This window comes from Eulemur rufifrons, chromosome 2, assembly GCF_041146395.1.
Source record: "Eulemur rufifrons isolate Redbay chromosome 2, OSU_ERuf_1, whole genome shotgun sequence".
Classification (NCBI taxonomy): Eukaryota; Metazoa; Chordata; class Mammalia; order Primates; family Lemuridae; genus Eulemur; species Eulemur rufifrons.
In genome coordinates, this window is record NC_090984.1 from 32,996,457 (window position 1) to 33,020,803 (window position 24,347).

Sequence of the window (24,347 nt, forward strand, 5' to 3'; positions counted from 1 at the left end):
AGAATTTGTGTGTGCAAGAGTTCAAGATGAAAGTGGATATTGATAGTATAGTTAGTACTGCTTCTTTCTTTGTACCTTCAATTTTACATAACACCAGTTGTAGCCATCTTGACTTTTTTTCTCTTCTTCAATAGATTTTGAATTTAAGACATGATTTTTTTTTTTTTTTGGTGATCCTGCACAACCCTAGGTGGGTTAAAAACAATACATAGTCTTGCAGAGATTACTTTCTGGCAAAGCATTTAATAAATGCTTGTGATGACAATCTGAACATTTCTTAGGTTTTTTTCTGCTTCCTCTACCTCAACAGCCTTTTGAAATATATTTTAGAAAAAAAAAATTCCAGTTCTCTGAAGAAGCGCATTTCATTGAGTGCTTAAACTTCACCAAGGTTGGAAAGCATCAGAGACAATTTAATGATAACATGGAAGAAAGTGGTATATAAATAACGTGTTACTTATACTTAGGGAAAAAAAGGAAATACCGTGATTGTTTATTTTCGCAATGGGGTAACTAATTAGTGGCATGTGAATTAACTAAGAGCGAATCTTAGGGGAGGGAGCAAAAGAAGTAGTTTCCAACAAAATGCACATTCAGTTCTATCTGCCATTTTGATGCAGTTCTGTTCCCCTCCACCATTTAAATTATTAGTGTGTTTTCAAGCAGCAAAAGGCAGCGGAGACCTTGCCCAGGAGGAGTCGAACTCTTGCAGGACAAGAATGCAGAGTCTCCTTTCCCCGTCCTGATCCACAGGTAAATGGGTGGTCGCTTAGTAGACGCTCAGCTCGGACGCGAGGCCCGGGGAGCGCCCGGTTCCGGCCGGGCCGGGTCCGGGAAAAGGGCTGCGGCTGCTTTGGTCCTGATGGTAAGCTCTGCGGGACTGAAGTCCACAGCAAGCGACGGCTGGGAAGCAGAGCTGCCAAGTAGATGTCCCTGTGCTCAGTAACTCCGGCTTTCCCCTTTTCTTCTCGAATGTCCTTCTCTTCTCGTGCAGGCCGCTGGAGCACGACTGCCTAGGTAGGCCCAAAGTCGGCTTCCCGGCTGCTCTTCAGCCTGCCCCCGGTGGCCGCGACCACAGTGGCCACTAGGCCGCCCACTCGCGCCGAACCCACGCCGCTCCCGGGCCAGGTGGCGGCGCGCCTGCGCACTGGCGGGGTCACGCGCGCGGCGCGGGGGCGGGCCGGCGCCGGAGGGGCTGTCATTCGCGGCGCGGGTCGCCGCCCTCAGCTGCGCTGGGGCGGTTCCGGCTCCTCTCGCCGCCTCTGTCCCACCATGGTGCTGGAGTCGGTGGTCGCGGACTTGCTGAACCGCTTCCTGGGGGACTATGTGGAGAACCTGGACAAGTCCCAGCTGAAGCTGGGGATCTGGGGCGGTAAGCGAGAGGGGCGCGGCCGGCGGGCTGCGGGCGCTGAGGGCCCACGCCGCGGACTCCTCCCGCCCGGGCCCTGCTAAGTCCGCCGCCCGAGACTCCGCCTCCGGGCAGGCGCCCGGCGGGACCCCCTCGCGGTGCGACAGGTGCGAGGTGCCGGAGGCCTGTGCCCACCCCGGCCCACCCGCGAGTCCGCACGGTGCCGAGGTCCCGGCTGGGGGGGGGAGATGCGGCGGGATCACGCCCGCGCTAAGTTCGCACCTTTCCAGTCCTTGAGGCCGAACCCCTTGTCTGCCCATCTTTAGGGGGTCTTCCCGCTGCTCTCAGTATGGCCCCTTGGCTCCACAGCGTTAAACAAAAAAGCCTTTTCTGCCTTGGTACTGCATGGAGTGAGCATGGTTGCCTGGGTATGTATGCTCAAAGAAAGTGGCAGCAAGAAAAAAGAAAAAGGAAATTGCGTTTTCCAGTTATCTTCTCTATCATTTTTTAGGAACTGGGTTCCTTTTCTTTAAGGTTGCCGGGTTTGGAGAGGATAGGTAGGAGATCTTTAAGAAAGGCGTGTCCGTAGGGCTTCTTACTCCTGATGCTTTCAGCTCCTGAGAAAGTGATTTCTTCCCTTAGTAGTTTACTTTTCCGTCCATACAAAGACTTTCAGTTTTGTTTTGGAGCAGTAGAGAAAAATTCAAGCCTCGACCAGCATCGTCATTAATTAGGTGCCTGCTTGGTTGCATGCCCAGGAATTTATGCCAAGGTTTTTATCCTAGAGATTAAGTATTTAGAGGTAGACAATAATATGCTTGCACATGCTTCAGAAAGCTTTATTTGCCTGAATTATGTGTTGAGCTTTGGGGACTTTGAGGGTACTTTATCACTCTACAGAAGATTTGGGAATTTTGTCAGCTTTCCAGGGAAATCCGAAAGACTACTCAACTGGATGGAACAAATAGTCTCTAATGGGGTAGCCACTAGCCACTGTAGCTATTGAGCACTTGAAATGTGATTAGTGGGAATTGAGACGTGCTAGTAGAATGAAATGCATACTGTTTCGAATTGAGTATTTTTCCTAATGAAGCAGGAGAATAAGAATGTAATACTTCATTAATAATTTTTTATGTTGATTACGTGTTGAAAAGATAATATTTGAATATGTTGATCTAAATTATATTAAAATTCATTTCCCCTGTTTCTTTTTACTTTTTTTAAAGCCTGGCATTTAAAATTTATAATTACATATGTGGACCATATATTTATATTGGGCAATGCTGTTATAAAACCGTGAGTGTTGCCCTGAATTGTAGAGGAGCCTGTTTTTATTAATAATAGGTTACTGATCATCTGATTGGCTCACTGTGATTTGTTGAACAGTATGGTGGTCCTTTGGTATACCCCCAGGATTGATTCCAGGACCCAATTTAGGATACCGAAGTTGGAGGATGCTCAAGTCCCTTATATAAAATGGCCTAGTATTTGTATATATCCTGTGCACATCCTCCTGTATACTTTAAGTCAACTCTAGATTCTCTAGATTACTTATAACACCTAACACAATGTAAATGCTGTATAAATAGTTGGCATACTGTATTTTTTATTTGCATTATTTTTTATTATTTTTCATTTTTTCCCCAAGTATTTTGTATTAGTTGGTTGACTCCTTTGATATGTAGGGCCTACAGCACATACTTTGTTTACATACCCCCCATCGCACCAAGTATAATGCAAAAGAAAGGGAAGTAAAGAAAGAAACACTTAGGGAATTAAATGTCTAGTGCCTTCTGCAGAGATCAAGTATTTCTTCAGAATACAGGCAATATTATTTCAAGTTATTCCTTATAGTTTTCAAATATTATTTGAAATTTGAAAAAGCACGGGATTAGCAAATCTGAAATCTGAAAAAGCACTGAGTTCTAGGCCTAAGGTGTGCTGTGCTGCACAAGCCATTTACCTTCCTGGGCCTTCATCTTAATGGTTGTTGACGGTTCTTTATCTTACTTGTTTCTTCATCTTAATTTAAACTTTCACAGAAAAGATATTTTTAAATTCTGAAAAGTTTAAGTCATACTGGGCAGTATAATATTTCCATGTAATTACTACTCAAATTTCAGTAAGTTATAATATTGTGCTGTGTTTACCTCAGACACTTTTTAAAGAGATAAGATGTATGGATACAGTTGAAGGTTTCTTCACCACCAAATCTTATTCTTATCTTTGAAATTAGAAGTTGGACTAGGTACCAAGTAAGGGTCTTTCCAGTGCCAATATTTATTCTAATTGTAAATGTTTTTACTATGACATTGAGAAGTATGCTGCCTGAAGATTTTGAACCTTTTCACAACTGAAATTGAAATGCCATAATTTTATGCCATTTCCCCATGTCTTTTTTGGTGAAATCTAGAAAAGGAGACTTTCTTTTCTTTCACCCTGCTTTCTCTTAGTAAGGCATTCTGCCAGTGACCAACATTAACTTATAATAGTCCTGAGCAAATAAACCCATTTCTTTCACAATTTGTGTCCAGCGAATGTCCAATCAGGAGTCTCTCAGCTTTGTCAGCCCATAGCTCTGCCTCTGTAAAGTTTTGCTGCCTTTTATTTTTGTGGCTCCTGTAAATAAAGCTAGAAGTTATGAGCTTTTATAGTTATTGTATAATATATTGTCTATAACCCTAATTCCCCATTAAAATAGGCAAAATACTTGAGTTGGTTATTTCTGTTCTTTAGAAATTTTTCTGGAGAAATTTGTCTTAAAGTTTTTAGGGTAAACAAATGGGAATATTAAGTTAATTTAATAAGATAGCTGATATTTATGATATCCATGGTGTTGACAAGTTTTACAAAGAATGGATAATTTGATATGTTATTTGAAAACTATTTGCTGTAGGAAATATTTCATGAGTTTGGTCTTTCAGTTTGTCTTGTTGACTATTTAAGTCTTTATTTATTTATTATTTATTTGTTTTTGAGACAGAGTCTCAACTCTGTTGCTTGAGCTAGAGTGCTGTGGCATCAGCCTAGCTCACAGCAACCTCAAACTCCTGGGCTCAAACAATCCTCCTGCCTCAGCCTCCCAAGTAGATGGGACTATAGTCGTGCACCACCACACCCTGCTAATTTTTTCTATTTTTAGTAGAGATGGGGTCTCTTCTTGCTCACGCTGGTCTTGCTTGAACTCCTGAGCTCAAGCGATCCTCCTGCCTCGGCCTCCCAGAGTGCTAGGATTACAGGCGTGAGCCACCACGGCTGGCCAAATTTTTAAGTCTTAAGAAAGGGAAGAATTCATTCTGTAAAAAATTCACAGACCTAGCCATGTGCGGTGGCTTGGGGCTGTAATCCACTTGGGAGGCTGGGCAAGAGTTTCATTTGAGGCAGGAGTTTGAGGCTCTAGTGCATCATGATTGCAGCCTGTGAATAGCCACTGCCCTCCAGCCTGGGCAACATAGTGAGATCCCTCTAAAAAAGATTTCACATATCTGATCTCACTATTCTTTGGAAACAAATGATAAACTACATTGATACATCTTAAGAGTATTTGAGTAGTCTAAAGCAGTGGTTTTCAATCAAGGGTGACTTTGCTCCAAACAGGATATTTGGCAATGTCTGAGACATTTTTAGTTGTTACACTGTGAGAGTAGAGGTGTGTTACTGGCATGTAGTGGGTAGACCGTAGGGGTCCTTTATCCCACAATGCAGAGGATAGCTCCCTGCGCGGAAGAATTATCCAGCCCAAAATGTTAAGAAATCCTGGTGGAAGGAGAAGACTGAAGTTGTCTTCTACATTTAGAGGATATCTATAGGGTGCTGAAAAAATTGTAGTAAGGAGTTAAAAAGGACTTAGAGGAAGTACATTATTCTTATGAAATTTATAACTCAAGAGAGAGGGAAACTGATGTTTTAAGAAGTAATTGAGGCTGGGCGTGGTGGTGCTCACACTTGTAATTCTAGCATTCTGGGAGGCCGAAGCAGGAGGATCGCTTGAGCTCAGGAGTTCGAGACCAGTCTGATCAAGAGCGAGACGCCATCTCTACTAAAAAAGAGAAAAATTAGCCAGGTATGGTGTCGCATGCCTGTAATCCCAGCTACTGGGGAGGCTGAGGCAGGAGAATAGCTTGAGCTCAGGAGTTTGAGGTTGCTGTGAGCTAGGCTGATGCCATGGCACTCTAGCCCAGGTGACAGAGCAAGATTCCACTTCAAAAAAAAAAAAAAGTAGTAATTGAAAGGTTTCGTGTCAGTAAAAATGCATACATCTTTGCTTGGATGATATCGGGAAGTAGTTTTAAGAATAAAAATATTGTGTTAACATGATTTGAAAAAGATTGTGCTGTGCATACATTCACACGTACATAGGCATTCACAATGAAATGCACAACAAACAAAAAATTATAGAGTGACAGAGATGGGGAAAATTATTACAGTTTCTAGAAGCAGGAAGCGTATTGCCTTTAATTTGGAGAAACTAAAACTAACCAGCTTCTCTCTGCCCCCACCAAAAGCCCCGAAACCTTGCTGTTTTCTTTCTGTATTCTTAAAGTTTTTTTTTAATGCCAAGCAATTCCTATGTAGTTTTCAAGTGGTTTAAACCAAATATCCTTTAAAACATTCTTGCCATTATAGAAACATGAGACCCTGATTATTTATTAGCTGTGGGACTCTGGGCAAAATATTTTAATCCTACAAGCTTCAGCCTCCTAATCTATAAAATGGATCTGTGACACTTACTGTGTTTGTGAGACAAATGATGTGAAAATCCTTTGTAATTGTTCATAGTACTGCTAGTAATAGTGATAAACAAACTTACTTGAGTGATGGACAACGGCCTGCTTTGTTTTATTTCATTTTCATAAGTATGTTTCTTCTAACATCAGATTTTAATTTTGTGTAGAGCTAACATTACATATCTAAACATTTCTTATTTTCCAAATAAATTTCTGGGAAAAAAAACTTATTTGCATTTGAGTTTACCCTTATAATACTTACATAGTATTCCCTGCCAGTTAGTTTGTAAGTCAGGCTTTCAAGATTTAGAAAAGTGCCTGGTGGGCATGTGCTGCCTACAGAGGTAGGAGGGTTTATCTAGATTTTTGTTCCTCACAAACTGGTACCAAGAGATAAATTGCACAGCCCTTAGCTATTTGAGGTGTGTCAGGGATATAATTGTTTTAAGAATAACATGTATTTGAAAAGGTACGTTGAAATGCTATATCTTTTGCAATTTGGTTTAAGTAGTATTGTTGCAATGTAGAACCTTTGCCAATTTGATTTTTCAAAGTGATTTCCTGTCACTTTGAAAATCCTCCAGGAAAATCCTCCATTCAGAACTCTGTTGCTCTTACTTCCATTGGATAGGTGGAATAAACATAGAGGCTGTGATGTGTTGGATGCAAGGGTGGCTGTGATGACCAGGAGCCAGGTGGAATGCCTTTAGAATTTGCAGCTCTGCAAACCAGGCCCAGCCTGTGCTGTTTACTGTACTGACCCTTCCCCATGAGCTGCCACATATTGCTGGAACAGAGGAGCCCAAGGAAGGAGGATGAGCACTGGAGCAGGAGTGAGCAAACCTGGGATCTAATTCCATCTCTGATACTACCCAATTGTGTGCCTTTTAGCAAGTCTCTGACCAGTGACCATTAGTTTTTTATCTGTAAATGAAAGGGTTAGACAAGGTCATCTCTTCTATCTTTAAACTTTTGTGACTTGAACAAGGCTGGATCAGCGTGAGATCCTTTACTAGAAAAGTGGTACTGCCACTTTCTCTGTATTCATAGTGAGAATTGGTAGTCAAATAATGTATCTTTATCTTTTCTTTTTGTTCTTCATACAATACTGGTGAATAAAGAGCCACTCTTTGCTCACAGCTGTGAACTATGACAAGATAAATGAAGTTCCAGGTGCATGTTATTTGCAAATCCAAATCTAATATACTGTATTACATTGTCTTATTAGGTACCTAGGGCAGCTTGAGAATGAAAGAAAAAGCAGGTCTCTTTGCCTTCTTTTTGTTTGCCTTGACACATAAAATTATGGCAATATCTAGGTATTTCTACACCTGTAGAGGGATGTTTTTTTAGTCCTTTCCTCCAAGCCTCCCAGTATAGTGGAGGCCACATTTTTATTAGCTTGTCCCATAACAATAAAAAGGTCAATACTGTGTAATGTATTCAGGCTCAGTTACTATCAGTTAAAGCAACGCTTAAAAACTTAAAACTCCTTTCTATGTATTTAAACAGCATTATTAGTTAAAAATGTACTCTTTTTCTAGAAATAGTACTGAGAATTGGTACTTTGGTAACCATTCTGCTAGAAAGCTCTGCCATACCACTCACTATCATGAAATCCTTGAATTGTATGGAAAGGTAGAAAGCTCTTTGGTAACATTGCAGCCTCCACCTTTCTTTAAGAAGGCTTCCTATTTTAATAGGGAAATGGAAAGAGTAAGAGTCTATTGTTTCCTTTCTCTCTTCTACCACATTGTGAACGCCTGTTGGAAGGGATCTAGATTGGTATATTTGGGTTGAATAGCTAGATTCATTTGAAATGAATAGCTACGATATTTTCTTCAGTATTCTTTACTAAAACATCAGTCATTAAAATAGATTCATGCTTTTAAAAACTGTTCATTTACTTTAGATCACTTCCTTGGAAAATAAATGTGTCTGAACATTTTAATATACTTTCAAATAAATAATGAATGTTTGTGTTATAGATACATAAACGAAGTCTTAAAAAATAAGTATATAGCACTATGTGTTCTTTTTTCACTATTTTACAATATGCAAAGCTAGTTTTTCATGGACTATGGCATGGCATTTTTATTTGTTGGTTTTTGTTTTTGATAACAGTTTTGGATGAATCTCTATGTTTTATATTAAGAATATTGACTCAGGAGTCAGGAGACATAGATTCTATTCTTAGTACTGCCACAAAATAATTGTGTAACCTTGGATAAACCACCTAATCTTTTTATACTTCAGTTTCTTGTGTATAAAGTGAGAGGGGATTAGATTTAAACATCTTTGTGGTCCTAAATAGTTCTGGATCCTCAGTTATTAATTTCTGTGTTATGTTTTGAGAAAAAATAGGTTTTTTACAAGTACTAAAACCACCATTTTGCAATCCCATCTCCTGTGTCTGTGCTTTTCCCTGTGGCACTACCTCTTCTGGTAATGTTCCTAACATAATCCTTTGACTTTCTTCTGCATACGCCCTTGCAGAAATTTAGTTACCCTTTTTGTTTTTGGATTTCTTCATATCTCTTTTAAAATTCAGAGGCAAAAAGTGAAAACAGCAACTACATAGGCCTGACAACACTGAGTCTGATTCTTTTATGGCAATTTTTTGGGCAAGAAAAGTAGATTTACATTTACCTTCTGAATTAAAATCCTGTATCCTTTCTACTATGTAGAGTAGTGTTCTGGACATAGCATTGAGTGCCGTAAGATTTGAGCCTTAGCACTACGACTTCATAGGTTGCCATAGGATTCTTAGCCCAATTGTTTAACTGCTGTAAGCCTCAGTTTCTCTTGCTTAATATATATGCCCTGCCTTGTATCCACGAGGCCCTGAGGATTGAGTAATGTAACAGATCTGAAAGTGTTTTCTAAAATACAAAGGTTTATGTTATTATAGTTGTTTCTACCCCAGCACAATATGCATTCTAAATCAATTAAATCAATATTTATTGAGTACTTATTATAAGGAGAGTCAGTAAGGAGTTTATAATCAGGTTGGGGATTTATATAAGGTTAAGTCTTAAGTACCATAAGAAAGGTATATCCTAAACTTTTGTAGACGTTCAGAGAGATTATTTCTAGTTGGAGGTATGTAACAATTAGCACTATATTTCTTATGTTTATTTTGCAGACCATTATGTGTTTTACTTATTTTTAATTAAATTTTTTTTTTTTTTAGAGACAGGGTCTCACTCTGTTTCCTGGCTAGAGTGCAGTGGCATGACCATAGCTCACTGCAACCTCAAACTCCTAGGCTCAAGCTATGCTCCTGCCTCAGCCTCCCTAGTAGTTGGGATTACAGGCCACCACACCCACCTAATTTTTTTTTAGATTTTTTTTGTAGAGGTTGGGTCTTGCTGTATTGACCAGGCTGATCTCGAACTCCTGGCCTCAAGTCACCCTCCTGCCTCGGCCTGCCAAAGTGTTAGGATTATAGGTGTGAGCCTTGGCACCTGGGCCATTATGTGTTTTAAAGGGTATTCTTAGACTTAGGCAGGCTTCTTCCATATTATGCCAGTACCGTTTGATTTTTATTCATAAATGTACCAACTGGGTTGTTTTCTATAATTTAGCATCTATTTCTATTTTATTTTCTGAGATGACTCCAGCTCTTGATGTCATTTGCTAATTTGATGGATTTATTTCCATTTTCTGGTTCATTGACAAAGATTATTAGATACATTTTGATCCAGGATTTACCCCTTCAGTGTACTTCTTAAAATATTTTTCAAGATTGACTTTGAAACTTTAGGTGTGACTTTCCCACAGCATATACTTATCCCATATATTTGTAGCTTATTACTGAGAATGACATGGGTCTTTTCTGAAGCATAGACTGTACCTGTTGCTTACCCTCATCCTGTAGGCCTGTCAGTCCAGCATAGGAGGAGATCACTTCACGGAACTTTCTAGTCTGTCCCCTTAGTCTCTTTGGACTTGATGAGATTAGAGCCTCCTGATTGTGGGATTGGCTTTAGTGCTTTCCTTGCTGGCAGAGTTAAGTTTCGTCATCTCCAATCATTAGTCAATTAGTCATCCTGTCCCTATTCTTTTCTTTCTTTTTTTTTCTTATAAAGATTAGACACAAATATTTACCCTTCTTTTAGTTTTTCAGGAACTTCTATGGCTTCTGTATTTCTTAGTCCTGGTGGTTTGGCTACAGCAGTAAGGTTATTTACATGTGTATAGAATTATTATGTTAGAGTAGAAAAGGAGAATAAAATCTTTCTATTTGGTATTCAGTTAAATATAAAATGGTTGATTTTTAGAGGAGAGCTGCTTTAATCTTGGTTTTACAATTTATTTTTTTAAGTGGAATTTCTAGCATTTCATAGGCTATATAAGAAACTGCTGCATATTTATCCGTCAGATTAGCATGCAGTTTAGTGGAGATAAGACACCTACTGGTTAAATGAATGAATGTACTTTTACCTCATGTTAATCTGAAATTTGCTGCTACTCCTCCCCTTTTCTTTGTATCAGGACTGGTATCTCCTCCTTCAGTGCAAATAATTTATAGGATGTAGCTTTCTTGTTTGGTTGTTATAGTTACTATTTGTGAGACAACATTCACATTTTCAAAGAGGAAATATGCATATGTTTGTTCCACTCTGGGTAGTGGAAATAGACATTTCTTTGTTATTTTTGTGTGTCTTGGGTAGATGTTAAATATACAGAGAATTTAGGTAAAAAATATTGAGGTCATATTGACATTAGAATTTACCTTTGTTTTATTTCCCCATTTCCCTTGTTATAATTTGTATAATAATTTCACATTAAAGTAATATCTAATTATTATAAAAACCAGAAAATACTGAAACACATTAATAAAGAAGCCATCTTTAGTCCTACTACCAGTGATAATCACTGTAATCTCTTTTTGTCAGTCTTTCTACATATACTTGTTTAACTCTGTTGGCCATATTGGTAGTTTTTAGTATTTTATATCTTAAATATCACCCATTACTTTACTTTATCAAAGAACCAAAATGTCACGGCAGTAGTACTAGCCCACTTTTTTAAAAGATACTTATATTTTTACAAACATTATGTTAGTACCTTAACAATGATTGTAAAAACTTCATCTCTAATGCAAGTAACTTCTGAGCACTCCTGGCAGCTGACGACCCACCAATTGAGAGTTACGGGGTAGAACAGTCAGAATTCATGAGCAGGTTTGCAGGTCTGCATGTGGGCCTTAGATCTTGTTAAACTAGTTTGGATGGCTTCAAATATGCACTGGCATCTTTGCAGATCACTCTGTCGACTTGAATAGAGTTCCCAACTGTAATTTTATGTAATTCATTATGTAACAGAAGTAAATCCAGGAATCTTTTTCTACTTTATGTAATTTTAGTGCATATAATGCTTAAGGACTTTTTTCCCCCAATTGGCAAACATGTCAGTCTTCCATGATTGCTTTATTATCTCTACATCTGGGCATACCTGTCATGTCAATTCTGCCTGCAGTATAACTCTTTACCATAACTCTACCTCTTTGATCCTGAAGTCACTGCCTTATTTTAGGTTATCTTTTCTTTTCTCTGTTGTTTAGAAGCTGCCTGTCTGTATCATTTCACTTTCTTCCTGTTACAATACTGTAGTATTTTTTCCCTTTTGTGAGATTTCTTACTTCCCTTTCTCCCTTTGTTTTCTGCAATTTATTTTAGAAAATTTGAAAACCATACATATACAGAAAATGAACTTTATTGTATAGAAATAACCACTGTGAGCATTATGGACAAATCAGCAGTTATTCCTTAGGATAGTGGAGTAATGATTCTGAAATATTTTCATCTGTGTTATATATATTTTGTCTCTCTGTTGTGACCAGTCTGGACTTTTCATCCTAAAGGCTCTTTGTTAGTCTGGCCCTGCCTGCCTTTCTGACTTTATCTCCTATTCTTTCCTCACACCCTCCAGCTACACCAAACCACATGTGCTTTCTGAAGTGTGACTTACCCATGTCTATTTGCTTTTCTTATCTACTTCGTAAATACTTCTTCAGTCTTCCAGCCTAAACCTATGTGTATTCTTGGTCTACCTAGGCAGAGTTAGGTGGTTCCTCTTTTGCATCTTGTGTAGTCTTTGGTTGGCTTGCTAATAGAATATTTCTAAAATTTTCAAAATTTAGTCTCTTCCACTAGGCTAGACTGTGAGTGCTTCAATAGCAGGGTCATTGTTCTAGTAATCTTTCTCTTTCCAGCATCTAATGCATGGTAGATACTTAATAAAGATTTGAATAAATTTGAGATCTGGGGAAAAGCAGATCTCTAAAATGGCATAATCAAATTAAATACACTTTTTAATTTACTCTGAGATACCATGGAGAAAAAGTTATTTGATTGAAATATATGAATGGATAGTATAGATACAATAGTATATTTTTTTCTCATTTAAAAAATTTATTTATTTCGGCCGGGTGTGGTGGCTCACGCCTGTAATCCTAGCACTCTGGGAGGCCGAGTTGGGCGGATCGTTTGAGCTCAGGAGTTCGAGACCAGCCTGAGCAAGAGCGAGACCAGCCTGAGCAAGAGCGAGACCCCATCTCTACTAAAAATAGAAAGAAATTATATGGACAGCTAAAAATATACATAGAAAAAATTAGCCGGGCATGGTGGCTCCTGCCTGTAGTCCCAGCTACTCGGGAGGCTGAGGCAGGAGGATCGCTTGAGCTCAGGAGTTTGAGGTTGCTGTGAGCTAGGCTGACGCCACGGTACTCACTCTAGCCTGGGCAACAGAGTGAGACTCTGTCTCAAAAAAAAAAAAAAAAAAAAAATTTATTTATTTCAAAATATTATGTAACCTCAATATGTTGAGGTTATATATATTGCCTTTGCACCATCCGAGTCATAGCTACAAACATGCCCATCCCCAGATAGTGCTTACCGCACCTTTTAGGTGTGAATTTACCCATTCCCTCCTCCCCCCCTCCTTCCTGCCATACACTGATGAATGCTACTTGCATATGTGCACTTAAGTGTTGATCAGTTACTACCAATTTGATAGTGAGTACATGTGGTGCTTGTTTTTCCATTAGTGTGATACTTCAATTAGAAGAATGGGCGCTGGCATCATCCAGGATAAATAAATATTATGAGTGATTAAGAAAATATGTCATAGTAATTTATGCCTGTATTTAATGTTGAAACTGTAGTTTATTGACCTTTGGAATTTAAGTGAAATACAAACTTTTGGCTTAAGTTTTTATCTGAGCACAAATACTTAACTATCATATAAAATTTGAGTAGGGTAATAGCATCCTTAGGACTTTAGTTTTTATAACAGCATCTGAATGACTATAAGAAAGGTTGGACTAATTAAAGAATATTAGAAACATAAATATTAATCTTTGAGAAGGTAGAATGTTTGCAGTCGTGAAAGACTAACACCAGGTTTCCAGAGAAAAATGTTAATTGACACCATAATTAAGGAATACAGGATAATTGATCTGTCCTTGTAATCTCTTTATGTCCTCCTTTGGAGATTTTTGGCTTTATCATTCAAAATGATGGCTGCTTGCTTTGGCTTTAAAGTTCTTCGGTCCAAAAGGTCCAAATTCTTTCTCATTTTTTTATTTAAATGTTAGCCATTTCAAATGTTTTGTATGGCTTTAAAGTTCTTCGGTCCAAAAGGTCCAAATTCTTTCTCATTTTTTTATTTAAATGTTAGCCATTTCAAATGTTTTGTAGTTTCTTTTATGTTGGGCTAACTTAAAGTGTGCTACAACTAATAACTCTTGTCTATATATGGCAACTATTTTGTGCCAGTAACCTTTTAAGTTCTTTTAGTCTGCTTTGTTTGCCATCGTGTTCTTAGCACTTAGCACAGTTTCTTAGTATTTTTATTTGGTCCTGTGTTATGAGAGGTTATATTAATTGGCGTATTAATGTTATGTTTTTCCTCTTTTTCTTTTTCTAAAGGTAATGTGGCTTTAGATAATCTACAGATAAAAGAAAATGCCCTGGTAAGTTTTTTAAACTACACTAATAACTCAGTTAATTTGGTAAGTTTGCTTACTGGGCATCTGGTACCATGCACCAGATAAAGTGATTGAGTCACTCAAAGAAGGATTACTTATTTAACTATTTGTTGTTTGAAAATCTGAGATTAAAGATTTAGAAATTATTTTTCCCTAATGATTAAAATTGTACCCCTTGGAAACTGTAGTGTTTTTCCTTAATGTAATTTGAGTATATATCTTTGTAGTTGACTTTTTTTTTTACAGGAATATTTTCCTTCAGAATTATCTTTGCATATTTTTCAGGTAAATAGGGATTGATTTTTAACAATTTATCTAGTGAATAATGGTATTTTTGGAAATATATTGACAGTCTAGCCTAATAATAGTATACTAATATTAAGAGGTAACATAGAATTTTTTGGACTCTAGCTCCAGAAAGTAATTTGTGTTATTTACTGTTGAACTAAAAGCGAAACAACGCTCTCCCCCTCACCCCTATCAGGTTTATATTTTAGCCTATTGGGCCAAATTTGTGTTTATGAAGTCACTTAAGAATGAGTTTATTGTTTAATTTTTCAGTTTTCTTATTTCTTAATATCATTGAGCATCAGTTGATCATCGTAGAGTTAATTATGAAACAATATAATATATCTGTGTCTTTCTGGCTTGAATAAGATGATTAAGTAGAGCCTGGCATATAGTAGGTGCTTAAAATATTTAAATTTTCTTTCCCTCTCTTTATATAGGATGCTATAACTTTTAAAATTTTATACATAAATTTAGAATTTATGATTCTGTTGCCAGGGATTGGAATGAATGTTTTTTCTCTATGACAATATTTTATAAGAAAATAAATAGAAATAGAATTGTGGTGACAGGATGTATATCTAATGTTGTTTGAACTCTGTGTTAGCATAATTTGAATTTTGGTTGTAATTAAATACAATGAAATTCTTTGTAATTTAAATTCTCTTTTAATTCAAAGTAGTCACTAGCCTCCTTTTCCCAATTAAACCAGATTGGTCAGGTTTTACTGTGATATATATAGACTCTTTACATTTATTTTGTATGGAAATTATTTCAGGAGGATCAAAATGAACTTGAGACTGCATTTTTAGAAGTGTGTAGTTTACAGTTTGTATCCTATACAATATGAATTCCCTTGAATTTATCTTTTCTGTCTGAGGACAAAGCTGCTTTCTTATTGGCAGTGATTTTTTTTTTTTTTTTTGGTACAAAAACGACTTTTTGTGAAGAGCCATTAGTTTTTTGTTCAATTCCTATTTACCTAGAGTGCACCAGTAATCAGATGATCAGGTAAATTGACTATTTTAGTTAATTGTTACCTAAAGTACTATCTTTCAGTGGTCAGATTTTGGTAGTATTAGTATATATTACATCTAATACAAAGGCTGTACTGATTGGTTTAATTTTTAATAATTTTGAAGACTCAGGTGATCATTATGAATGTCAGTTATTGTTTAGTATTCTGAATAAAAAAGTTATCTGAACTTTCTAGTGGTTTGGAATCTAGGTAGGTGAAAGTTTATTATTTGTTGATACTTATCTAAAGGAAATGCTAATTTGGTAAATAATATGTTGGAAATCTACCTTTTAAAATTTTTATTTAGTCATTTACTAAATATTTTATTTGAGAGAGAATTGTTATAGTTTTCAACTAATTTAGCCTAAAGGATTCTATTCTTTTTCTTCTTGTGTTTCAGATAAGCAGTGCCTACCTGTTTAAATTCATTTGATTTGAATTTCTGTTCAATTTGATTTATTAAAATAAGTAACCAGTTTATTCAATTACTTTCTTTAACTGTAAACTTTTTCTATTTTTCCTATCTTATAATTTTGCTTCTCTGTGAATTCTTTCTTCAAAGTCAAAGTTTAAGTTAATGAAACTCCAGCCTGAGCAACATAGCAAGAAGACCTTGTCTCTAAAAAAATAGAAAAATTAGCTGGGCTTGGTGGCACTTGCTTGTAGTCCTAGCTGCTCAGAAGTCTGAGATGGGAGGATCACTTGAGCCTAGGAGTTTGCAGTTGCAATGACCTGTGATGATGCCACTGTACCTCTAGCTCAGGCAACAGAGTGAGACCCTGTCTCAAAAAAAAAAAAAAAAAAAGTAATAAAACTCTTTTTTTTTGGCCATAAAATGTGTTCTGTATGAGTTATTCAAATATAGAAAATTTGGTTTTTGTTTTTTCTTAGAGATGAGTATATTTGAATGATGATACAAAAGTGATTTGGGGGGAGCTTAATTTAAGATGTCCTTTAAATTTTTTCTTCCTTCTGAAGTGCGAATTGGATGTTCCTTTTAAAGTCAAGGCTGGCCAAATTGGTAAGTACTTCAGTTTTCATTTGAATTATTCTTAGTCCTTTTAGTTTTTTATTTTGCTTGTGTTATTTAATCTAAAATCTTTTTTAGCTTGACCAAAAGTGTGAGAGATTTTTTGAATCACATTAATTAGAGCTTGTAGAGTTCTGAGCCTAATGTATATAATATATAATACATATATACTTCAGTTTTTTTGCGGAAAGGGTAGAAAATTACTCTCTAAAATGGAAGGACATTTGAACTACAATTATGCTCTTTAGGCTTTGGTTCTACCGCATAAAAATATCTTCATTTTCAAAATTGATATCCAAATTTTGTGCTTTTTCTTTATATGTGAAAGTAGTATAATTTGCACACTCTAGTAAATAAATTTTAAATGTAGCTTATTTCCGTTATGTTTTTGTTCAACTGTTTTCACTTGATGTATTATGCAGCAATGTGTGGTAGAGGATATGTTTTGGTAAGTACATGGTCTCTTTCTTTGCAGCTAAACACTTATACTAAAGACCATCTATAAGTAAGCATATATCTTTGTTGAAGAAATTTTTCAATAGAAAATTTTATTTACAAAGTCTTCCCATCTAGACCATGTACCTGATTTTTACTTTTTTAAAAAAAGTATAAATTAAAACCCTACATGGCTTATTTTTATTTTAGAATTTTCACCTATGCCACATCCTCCCATCTCCATCATCCTGCAATTAGAGTACCTCATTTTTCGTCTTCAGTCAGTATTCTGTGTTCTAGGAAGGCTTGTCTTTCATTACTCTAGCATCTCTTAGCAATATCTTGACTATTTTGTTTGGGTTCATTTTATATCACATATATGTGTCCTTTTAATATAAAAGAACATTTTCATGTTTTTGTCTCTTGAAACAGGAGATATTCCCTTAGATTGAAAACATCTGTAGGGCATGTACCATCATTTTTATTAATATTTGTTAAATAATGCTGAATGTGGTGGTGATGTTTAGTGGTGCTCTAGAAGTATAGTTGTGGCCCTGCATGCTTGATTGAAATCCTAGAGTGTAGAAGTTGTAGTCATTCATTTATTCTTTTACCTTTGAAATATTTATGTACATATGCTATGTACAAGACTATGCAAGTAGCTATGGGAGAGGCAGAGGTTGAATATGACATCTTTGTCTTAAGAAGTTACAGAGATCTAAAATTAGGGCATAGATTGAAATTGCATTTCTAGCATTTTCAGTGAGTTACAGTTGACAAGAAATTTTGCATCGTTTATTATATTCTTACAAATAGATTTTTGTTTTGGAGGAGGTTTTCTAATGATTCAGAATTTGTTCTTTTTGCTTTTAATGTATCATAAGGATTAATATCCTTTAGGGTTACTCATTGAGTTACAAGAGACCTTTTACATATAAGGATGCAAAGCATATTTTTTAATATTTCTCCCTTTTTTGGCTTATGGAGCATTTATATTAGTTATTAAATTTCTGCTTAGGTTAAAATATTATACCTAGTGGTGTATACCTGCAGTCCTAGCTATTCAGGAGACTGAGGTAGGAGGATTAGTTGAGCCCAGGTGTTCAAGTCCAATCTGGACAACATAGTGAGACCCCATCTCTCAAGACAAAACAAAACACCTAAAAAACATTATACTTAACCTGTAGAGTCAGTGTGGCTAAGTAAGCTAAAACATGATTTGGTTTTTTAAGAGCTAGATATATTTGTGGGTGCCCCTGGGTTATCCTTTTACATAAAATTTTTAAAAAATTTCCTGATCTCTAAAAAGAAACAGTCATATAACTAACTGAATTCCAGGACCTTTTTGAGAGATGGAGGGAATAATGAGTTAGGATAAATGGAGAGAAGGAAAAGTTTAGGGAACAGATAATACCTTTTTGGTATGCTAGTTAAAAAGGCATTTTCCACTTTTTCAGTCTTATGTGCACCAAGAAGGCAATCAAATAAATTTTGTTAGGAGATTATGAGATAATTACAAATATAACAGTACCCATCTAAATATAGGTGGTACTCACTATAAAATCACCAGACTTAGAAATTGCCCAAAAGTATAACTGGTATTACCTCTAGGCTTCCCTGACAAGGGAGCCATTTAAGAAACTCAGCCAGTTTATAAGCTGAAGAGGAATGAATATTTAAATGGAGAAATAACTTGTTATTTTAACCCGGGAATAGATTCCTAGGTAAAACTGGCTTGCCTGTGTAGCCATCCAGGTGACCCAGAATATCCTCCCTTACATTGCATTATTTTATTTCCTCTTCAGTGTGTTATACTGTTTGAACTTTGAACTTTGAGCATCTTCATTTAAAAATGCCAATGATTGGCGGGGCACGGTGGCACATGCCTGTAATCCTAGCACTCTGGGAGGCCGAGGCAGATGGATGGTTTGAGCTCAGGAGTTCGAGACCAGCCTGAGCAAGAGCGAGACCCCATCTCTACTAAAAATAGAAAGAAATTAGCTGGACAACTAAAAATATATAGAAAAAATTAGCCGGGCATGGTGGTGCATGCCTGTGGTCCTAGCTACTCCGGAGGCTGAGGCAAAAGGATCGCTTGAGCCCGGGAGTTTGAGGTTGCTGTGAGCTAGGCTGATGCCGCGGCACTCTAGCCCGGGCAACAGAGTGAGATTCTGTCTCAAAAAAAAAAAAAAAAAAATTGCCAATGATTTTGGTTGAGTAAGTGACTTAATCATTCACATTCTAGCATGGCTTAGTTGAATCAGACTCTTTTCTCCTAAGTCTTGACCAGCAGTTCTGAGAGAACTGTAGTTTTTATAGTGTCATTATTTTTTCAAATTATGACAGAAGATATTTTATTTTGCAACATGGAAAACTTTAGAGGTAGGAAAGGTTTGGATAGAATTGCTGTAGTACTGTTGAGGGCAAATTGGGGCATTAGCTGCTTGGAGACCAGGAAAGAGGGAGTACTAAAGATTGGGAAAGGATAAGAAAATAAATATGGAAAGACATCAAAGACAGATTTTGTCCATTTCAAAACTTAGCTGAAAGCGTGCCTTTTTTGTCTTTTCTCTATTGCCCTGTACAACCTTTTCCCCATAAAACCCCAAACTTGGGTTAGTAATATTAGGGCTAGAGTTCATCTGTGTTATGAATGAAAGTTTTTGTGGTCTTATCTCTAAAGGACCTGACATTAATGCAATTGTTTGCAACAGAGAAAATGTTTACTGCCTTTCAAGTGATTTATAAGTAGGTATTTGGAATATAACTGGTCTCAGTTGCCTGTAACTCATAATACTATTCATAAAAGAGTATACCTTGCCTTTAGAGCTGTCCTCTTCCAGTCGTAGCGATTTGGCATCCTGTCAAAGTTCTATTCCTTAGGGACACTTCTCGGTGTTGCTCCTTCAATTCCTGGTATCATGTGCAGATATTATTTTACAGTTGATTTGTAGAGATTTAGATAGAACATTATGTGCAATATTAAGATTATTAACAGTTGTCATGCATTGCGTCTGGTTCCAGCACTCTCACTGATGACCTGGGTGGACTTAAGTAATTAATTTAACCTCTCTGGGACTGAGTTTCCTTGTTTTCAAAATTGAAATAATAGCTGCCTCATCCATCTTGTAGTTCTGGAATATTAAATGAGATAATAGTTATCCAAAAGTTTGGAAAATATAAAGCACAAGGTGAATATTCACTTCTAATAGTAATATTATATGGAAAAGATCTTTGTAAACTTTAGTGTTGGAGTTTTTTTCTTTTTCCTGAGTGATACACATACTGTATGCATGAAGAGTTTTGTTATACTTTTTCTCTTACTAGTAAGTGAGAAATTAATATAATTTACAATTGAAATTATGTTTCTTTAGATAAGTTAACTCTGAAGATTCCTTGGAAAAACCTTTATGGAGAAGCAGTTGTTGCGACCTTAGAGGGATTATACCTGCTTGTTGTCCCTGGAGCAAGTATGTTGTTTTAGGTTATGACCATTTAGTAACGTCACAATGAAACTAAATTGTTACCTGGGTTAAGCATTTTAATATATTTTGTAAGACAGAAGATAATTTAAGTAAACTAATCATATACATATATGCATATAAATACCTACATTTTATCATATTTGTATATAAGATACTGTTACGTTATTGTTGAAAAGAATAAATTTAACCATTTAAAAAATTTACTCTTTTCTTCATGAGTAATTATTTTGCAACGAAGGCTGCCTGTTGAATTGAGATGCATTAGGCACATTTACTAATGAGGAATGAAACAAAATATGTTTTGAAAACATACTGATGTGTTAATCTACAGATTTCAGAATTGGAAATTTTTTCCCCGATTTTGTTGCTTCTGATTTTGAGTGAATATCCTCTCAAAAATGTATGTAGAATAGGCAATTTTTTCTCTAGGAATTATAGTATTTTAGTGACTGTTTTAATGTAGTGATGTTCAGTGTCGTTAGTTATTAATTTTTTCAGTTAAAAACAATGTAATGTTAAGAAAAGTTTGATGTTTTAGGGAAAAATTACTTAATCATTTCTCAACCATAATATAAATATAATTTTTATGTTTGCATTTTGCTTTCCAGTTTTTACCATATACATACTTGATTTTAAGTAACAATGATCATCTTATATATACAACACTGATCTGGCCTTTTCACTTAATATATACATTTTTATATGTTTCACAGTTTTCATGGTGACAGTAGATTTTGAAAGGCCGTATGAAACTCTGTTGTGGGCTGGCTACCTACTCTATTGTGGGCTGGCTACCTACTCATTTTTGCTGTTATAGTAAATACTATAAATACTTCCTTCTTATAGGTCTGTTTTATTCTTTTGTGTTGTTTCCTTAAGATACATTATCAGAAATGAGATTACTAAATAAAAAGTGTGTATATATTTTATAATTGTTGATACAATATTACTGAATTACTTTCTGAAAATCTTTTTATCAATCTACAGTGATACCATGTGGTATTAATATTAGATATTAATTTTTTTTGTAGTTACTCAAAATTTTACCACTCAGAGATAACTGGCAATATTCTGGTGTATTTTCTGCTTCTCTCTGCTCCTCCCTCTTACCCATCTACTCACCCTCTTCTCCTCTTTCCCTTTTTCCTATCTTCCTTTCTCTCTATGATTGCTTACCCTCCCTTCTTTGTTTTTGATACAAATTTTATAAGTAAATAGGAGTCATATGTGTTTAAACTTTTTGTAAAACTAATCCGAAGAATGCAATAGTATTTTTGTATTACAAAAAATGACTTATGACTTAACATTACACACATTTATAATGAGGCTGAACTTTCCCATTTGTTTGTTTACTAATTCCATTTCTTTTGTGTGGATTAACTAAATATTTTTAGGTATTAAATATGATGCTGAAAAAGAAGAAAAATCCTTGCAGGATATTAAACAGAAAGAGCTATCTCGAATTGAAGAAGCCCTTCAAAAAGCAGCAGAAAAAGGTACAGTAAGTTTATGTTTCAGATAAGACTTAGATAACTATATTTTAGATGTATTTAATGTCCTTTAAAGAGTATGATTTCATGAGCCTGTATAAGCTGTTGTTCCAAAGAATCTTTTTAAAAAAATCTCAGAATATTGACTAAATATTTTAATGACTCATATGTAGGAAAAAGTAATTGCCTTTTTTTCTGTAATTGTTTTATCTCACTGCCAATTTGATTGTCCCATTTTTTCTTAACCAGTCATTTTTATTGTGCTACTTTAGGAGACTTTTCAAATTTTATGAGTTTTTACAGGGCTGTTTGTTTTGGCCAAATGTTAGTAGTTTCTTTGTTTGCGTTTTTACCTGTGTTCTTGCAAAATAATGAGGTTAAGCATATTACTATAGTGAAATGATGTTTAGAGGAAATGCTGCTGTAATTCTAGTCCTAGCTATCTCTCTTCTTAACATATAGGATATTTTTAAACACTTGATTTTTCAGGTTTCAACATTGTAACATCTTGCCTTAAATTTTAATTTTTGTATCTATCTAAAAATAAATCTGATGACTGTTTTGATTTGTATATAGAGCAAGAATAAGGATAAGGTGAAAAAGAATATTCTATAGAGTGATGAGTTGAGGGACTCAATTAATAATAAGAATTATTAGCATTTTACATTTTTGTGTCATTTAGTGGCACGTGTGTATATTTTTATGATGAAGGAATATATTCTTTCTTAAATGATAAAGCAAGTATTGGGTTAGAAATGGCATAAATTATCTTTATAACAAGATTTCTTTTCATAGCTTAGGCTACTGACATTTGATAGAATCAATGAGAAATCTGTCTTAAAAATATTTTCTCAGTAAAGTTTTTAATTAGTGATTCTAATTCTTGCCCCAAGTTTTTTTGTTTCTGTTTTTTTTTTTCCTTTTAAGAGACAGGGTCTTGTTCTGTTGCCCAGGCCAGGGTGCAGTGGCATCATCATAGTTCACTGCAACCTCAAACTCGTGGGCTTAAGCAATCCTCTTGCCTCAGCTTCTTAAGTAGCGAGGACTGCAGGCATGAGCCACTGTGCCTGGCCCAAGTATTTTTTCCTTATGGAGAACTATTAATTCTTTTACAAAAAATTACAAAACTACTTAAAATAGAAGTTACCATAATGGAAGAATTTTTTTTCTAAGCCTATACTTTTTTCCCTTTTTCTTCATACTTAAGCATATTTTGTCTTTCTGCTGAAGCTTAAATGTCTGTACTTTTAGGAAAACAGTTTTCTTTGTTTTCATTAGTTTTGTGTGCCAAATAAAGCAAGCTGAGAATGGTTTTATGACAATTCAAGTGTGATTTTTTTTCTTTATATTCTGTTTTGGTTAATTAGTGTTTGTAGAAATAGTATTATAAAGATGAAGAGGAAGTTGGAGAGCACTAGAGTTTCATTTCTTTCATGAAACTGTTCAGATTTAGTATATTTTATTAACATAATATGTAATAAATTCATCAATAGGTATATTGACATATACTTAGATTTATTGATACATAATTATACATTTATAATTTGTAATGTATATAATTATGGGTTCTTTTGATAAATAAACCCCAAACTTGTCCTTTTTTTTTTTTTAGATGGAAATAACTTGGGATTGTTAAAAAATATTTCAGTGTTTTCAGTCATGTGTAGGAAAAGTTATGGTATAGCCTCGTCTGTTTTAGTAATTGACAGTTTAATTGGCAAAATGATAACCTGCTATGCATACATTTTGTACTGAGTGCCTATGAAATTTTGTCTCCTGGGTCTTCAGTGCTTCTTCAGAAACTGATAAAAGACTATTCTGGATTATTGGGTTGATCTATGGAGGGTATATATCTATGATATTAATTTTGTGTAAATTGAACCATTAGATTTATGTAATCTATAATAATTACATTATAGCTTCTTGGACAGTAAAATTTTGGTTATGTTGGGATAGAATTAAAAATCAGAAAATGAAACCCAATTGTAACATACCATGTTAGAATTGTCGAGAAATGTTCTGAGGATAAAAGAGATGAATTCAGGAATTGGAAAATATGTTGAAAGAGATTATTTTTCCTTAACTATGAAGAAATATATTTAAGTATCTTGACTACATATATTTTCTAGTTTCTATGGATATGAGTCACATCTTCATATAATACTATACTTGGGAATGATGAAAGACAATGCTGGCCTTTAGATCTTTGACATTTTACCATTATTAATTAATAGTTATTAATTTATTTTCAGACTTATTATTTTTCCACTTATTTCTTGATTTTAAAAGCATGAAAGCACCATTGTACTTGAATAGGAACTCAGAGGGTAAGGAGAGAAGGTGATTCAATGGTGTGAGCAGCAGATGATAAAAATGAAAACAAAATCTTCATGCTGATATCAAAAAACCCCTATTTTTACTTAATTAGTTTCATTTGATAAAAGAGTATTTTCCACTATTGTGGGGAAAAAAAGGAAATTGAATATAACTTTGAGTATATTTCTAGAGAATTTGCTTAACTGTAAAAATA

The 24,347-nt window shown here is 35.4% G+C and overlaps 1 protein-coding gene across 4 annotated transcripts in view; it reads left to right on the forward strand.

Moving 5' to 3' along the window:
• The first annotated feature begins 1,272 nt into the window (after positions 1-1,272).
• VPS13C (vacuolar protein sorting 13 homolog C) overlaps positions 1,273-24,347 on the forward strand; it is a 163,929-nt gene continuing 140,854 nt past the window's right edge. For all 4 annotated transcript variants that reach the window (XM_069483234.1, XM_069483243.1, XM_069483250.1 and 1 more), the window contains exons 1-5: positions 1,273-1,372; positions 14,013-14,056; positions 16,356-16,398; positions 20,217-20,312; positions 21,722-21,823. In XM_069483234.1, coding sequence (XP_069339335.1) covers positions 1,273-1,372; positions 14,013-14,056; positions 16,356-16,398; positions 20,217-20,312; positions 21,722-21,823 — 385 coding nt within the window. The remainder of the gene's footprint in view (positions 1,373-14,012; positions 14,057-16,355; positions 16,399-20,216; positions 20,313-21,721; positions 21,824-24,347) is intronic.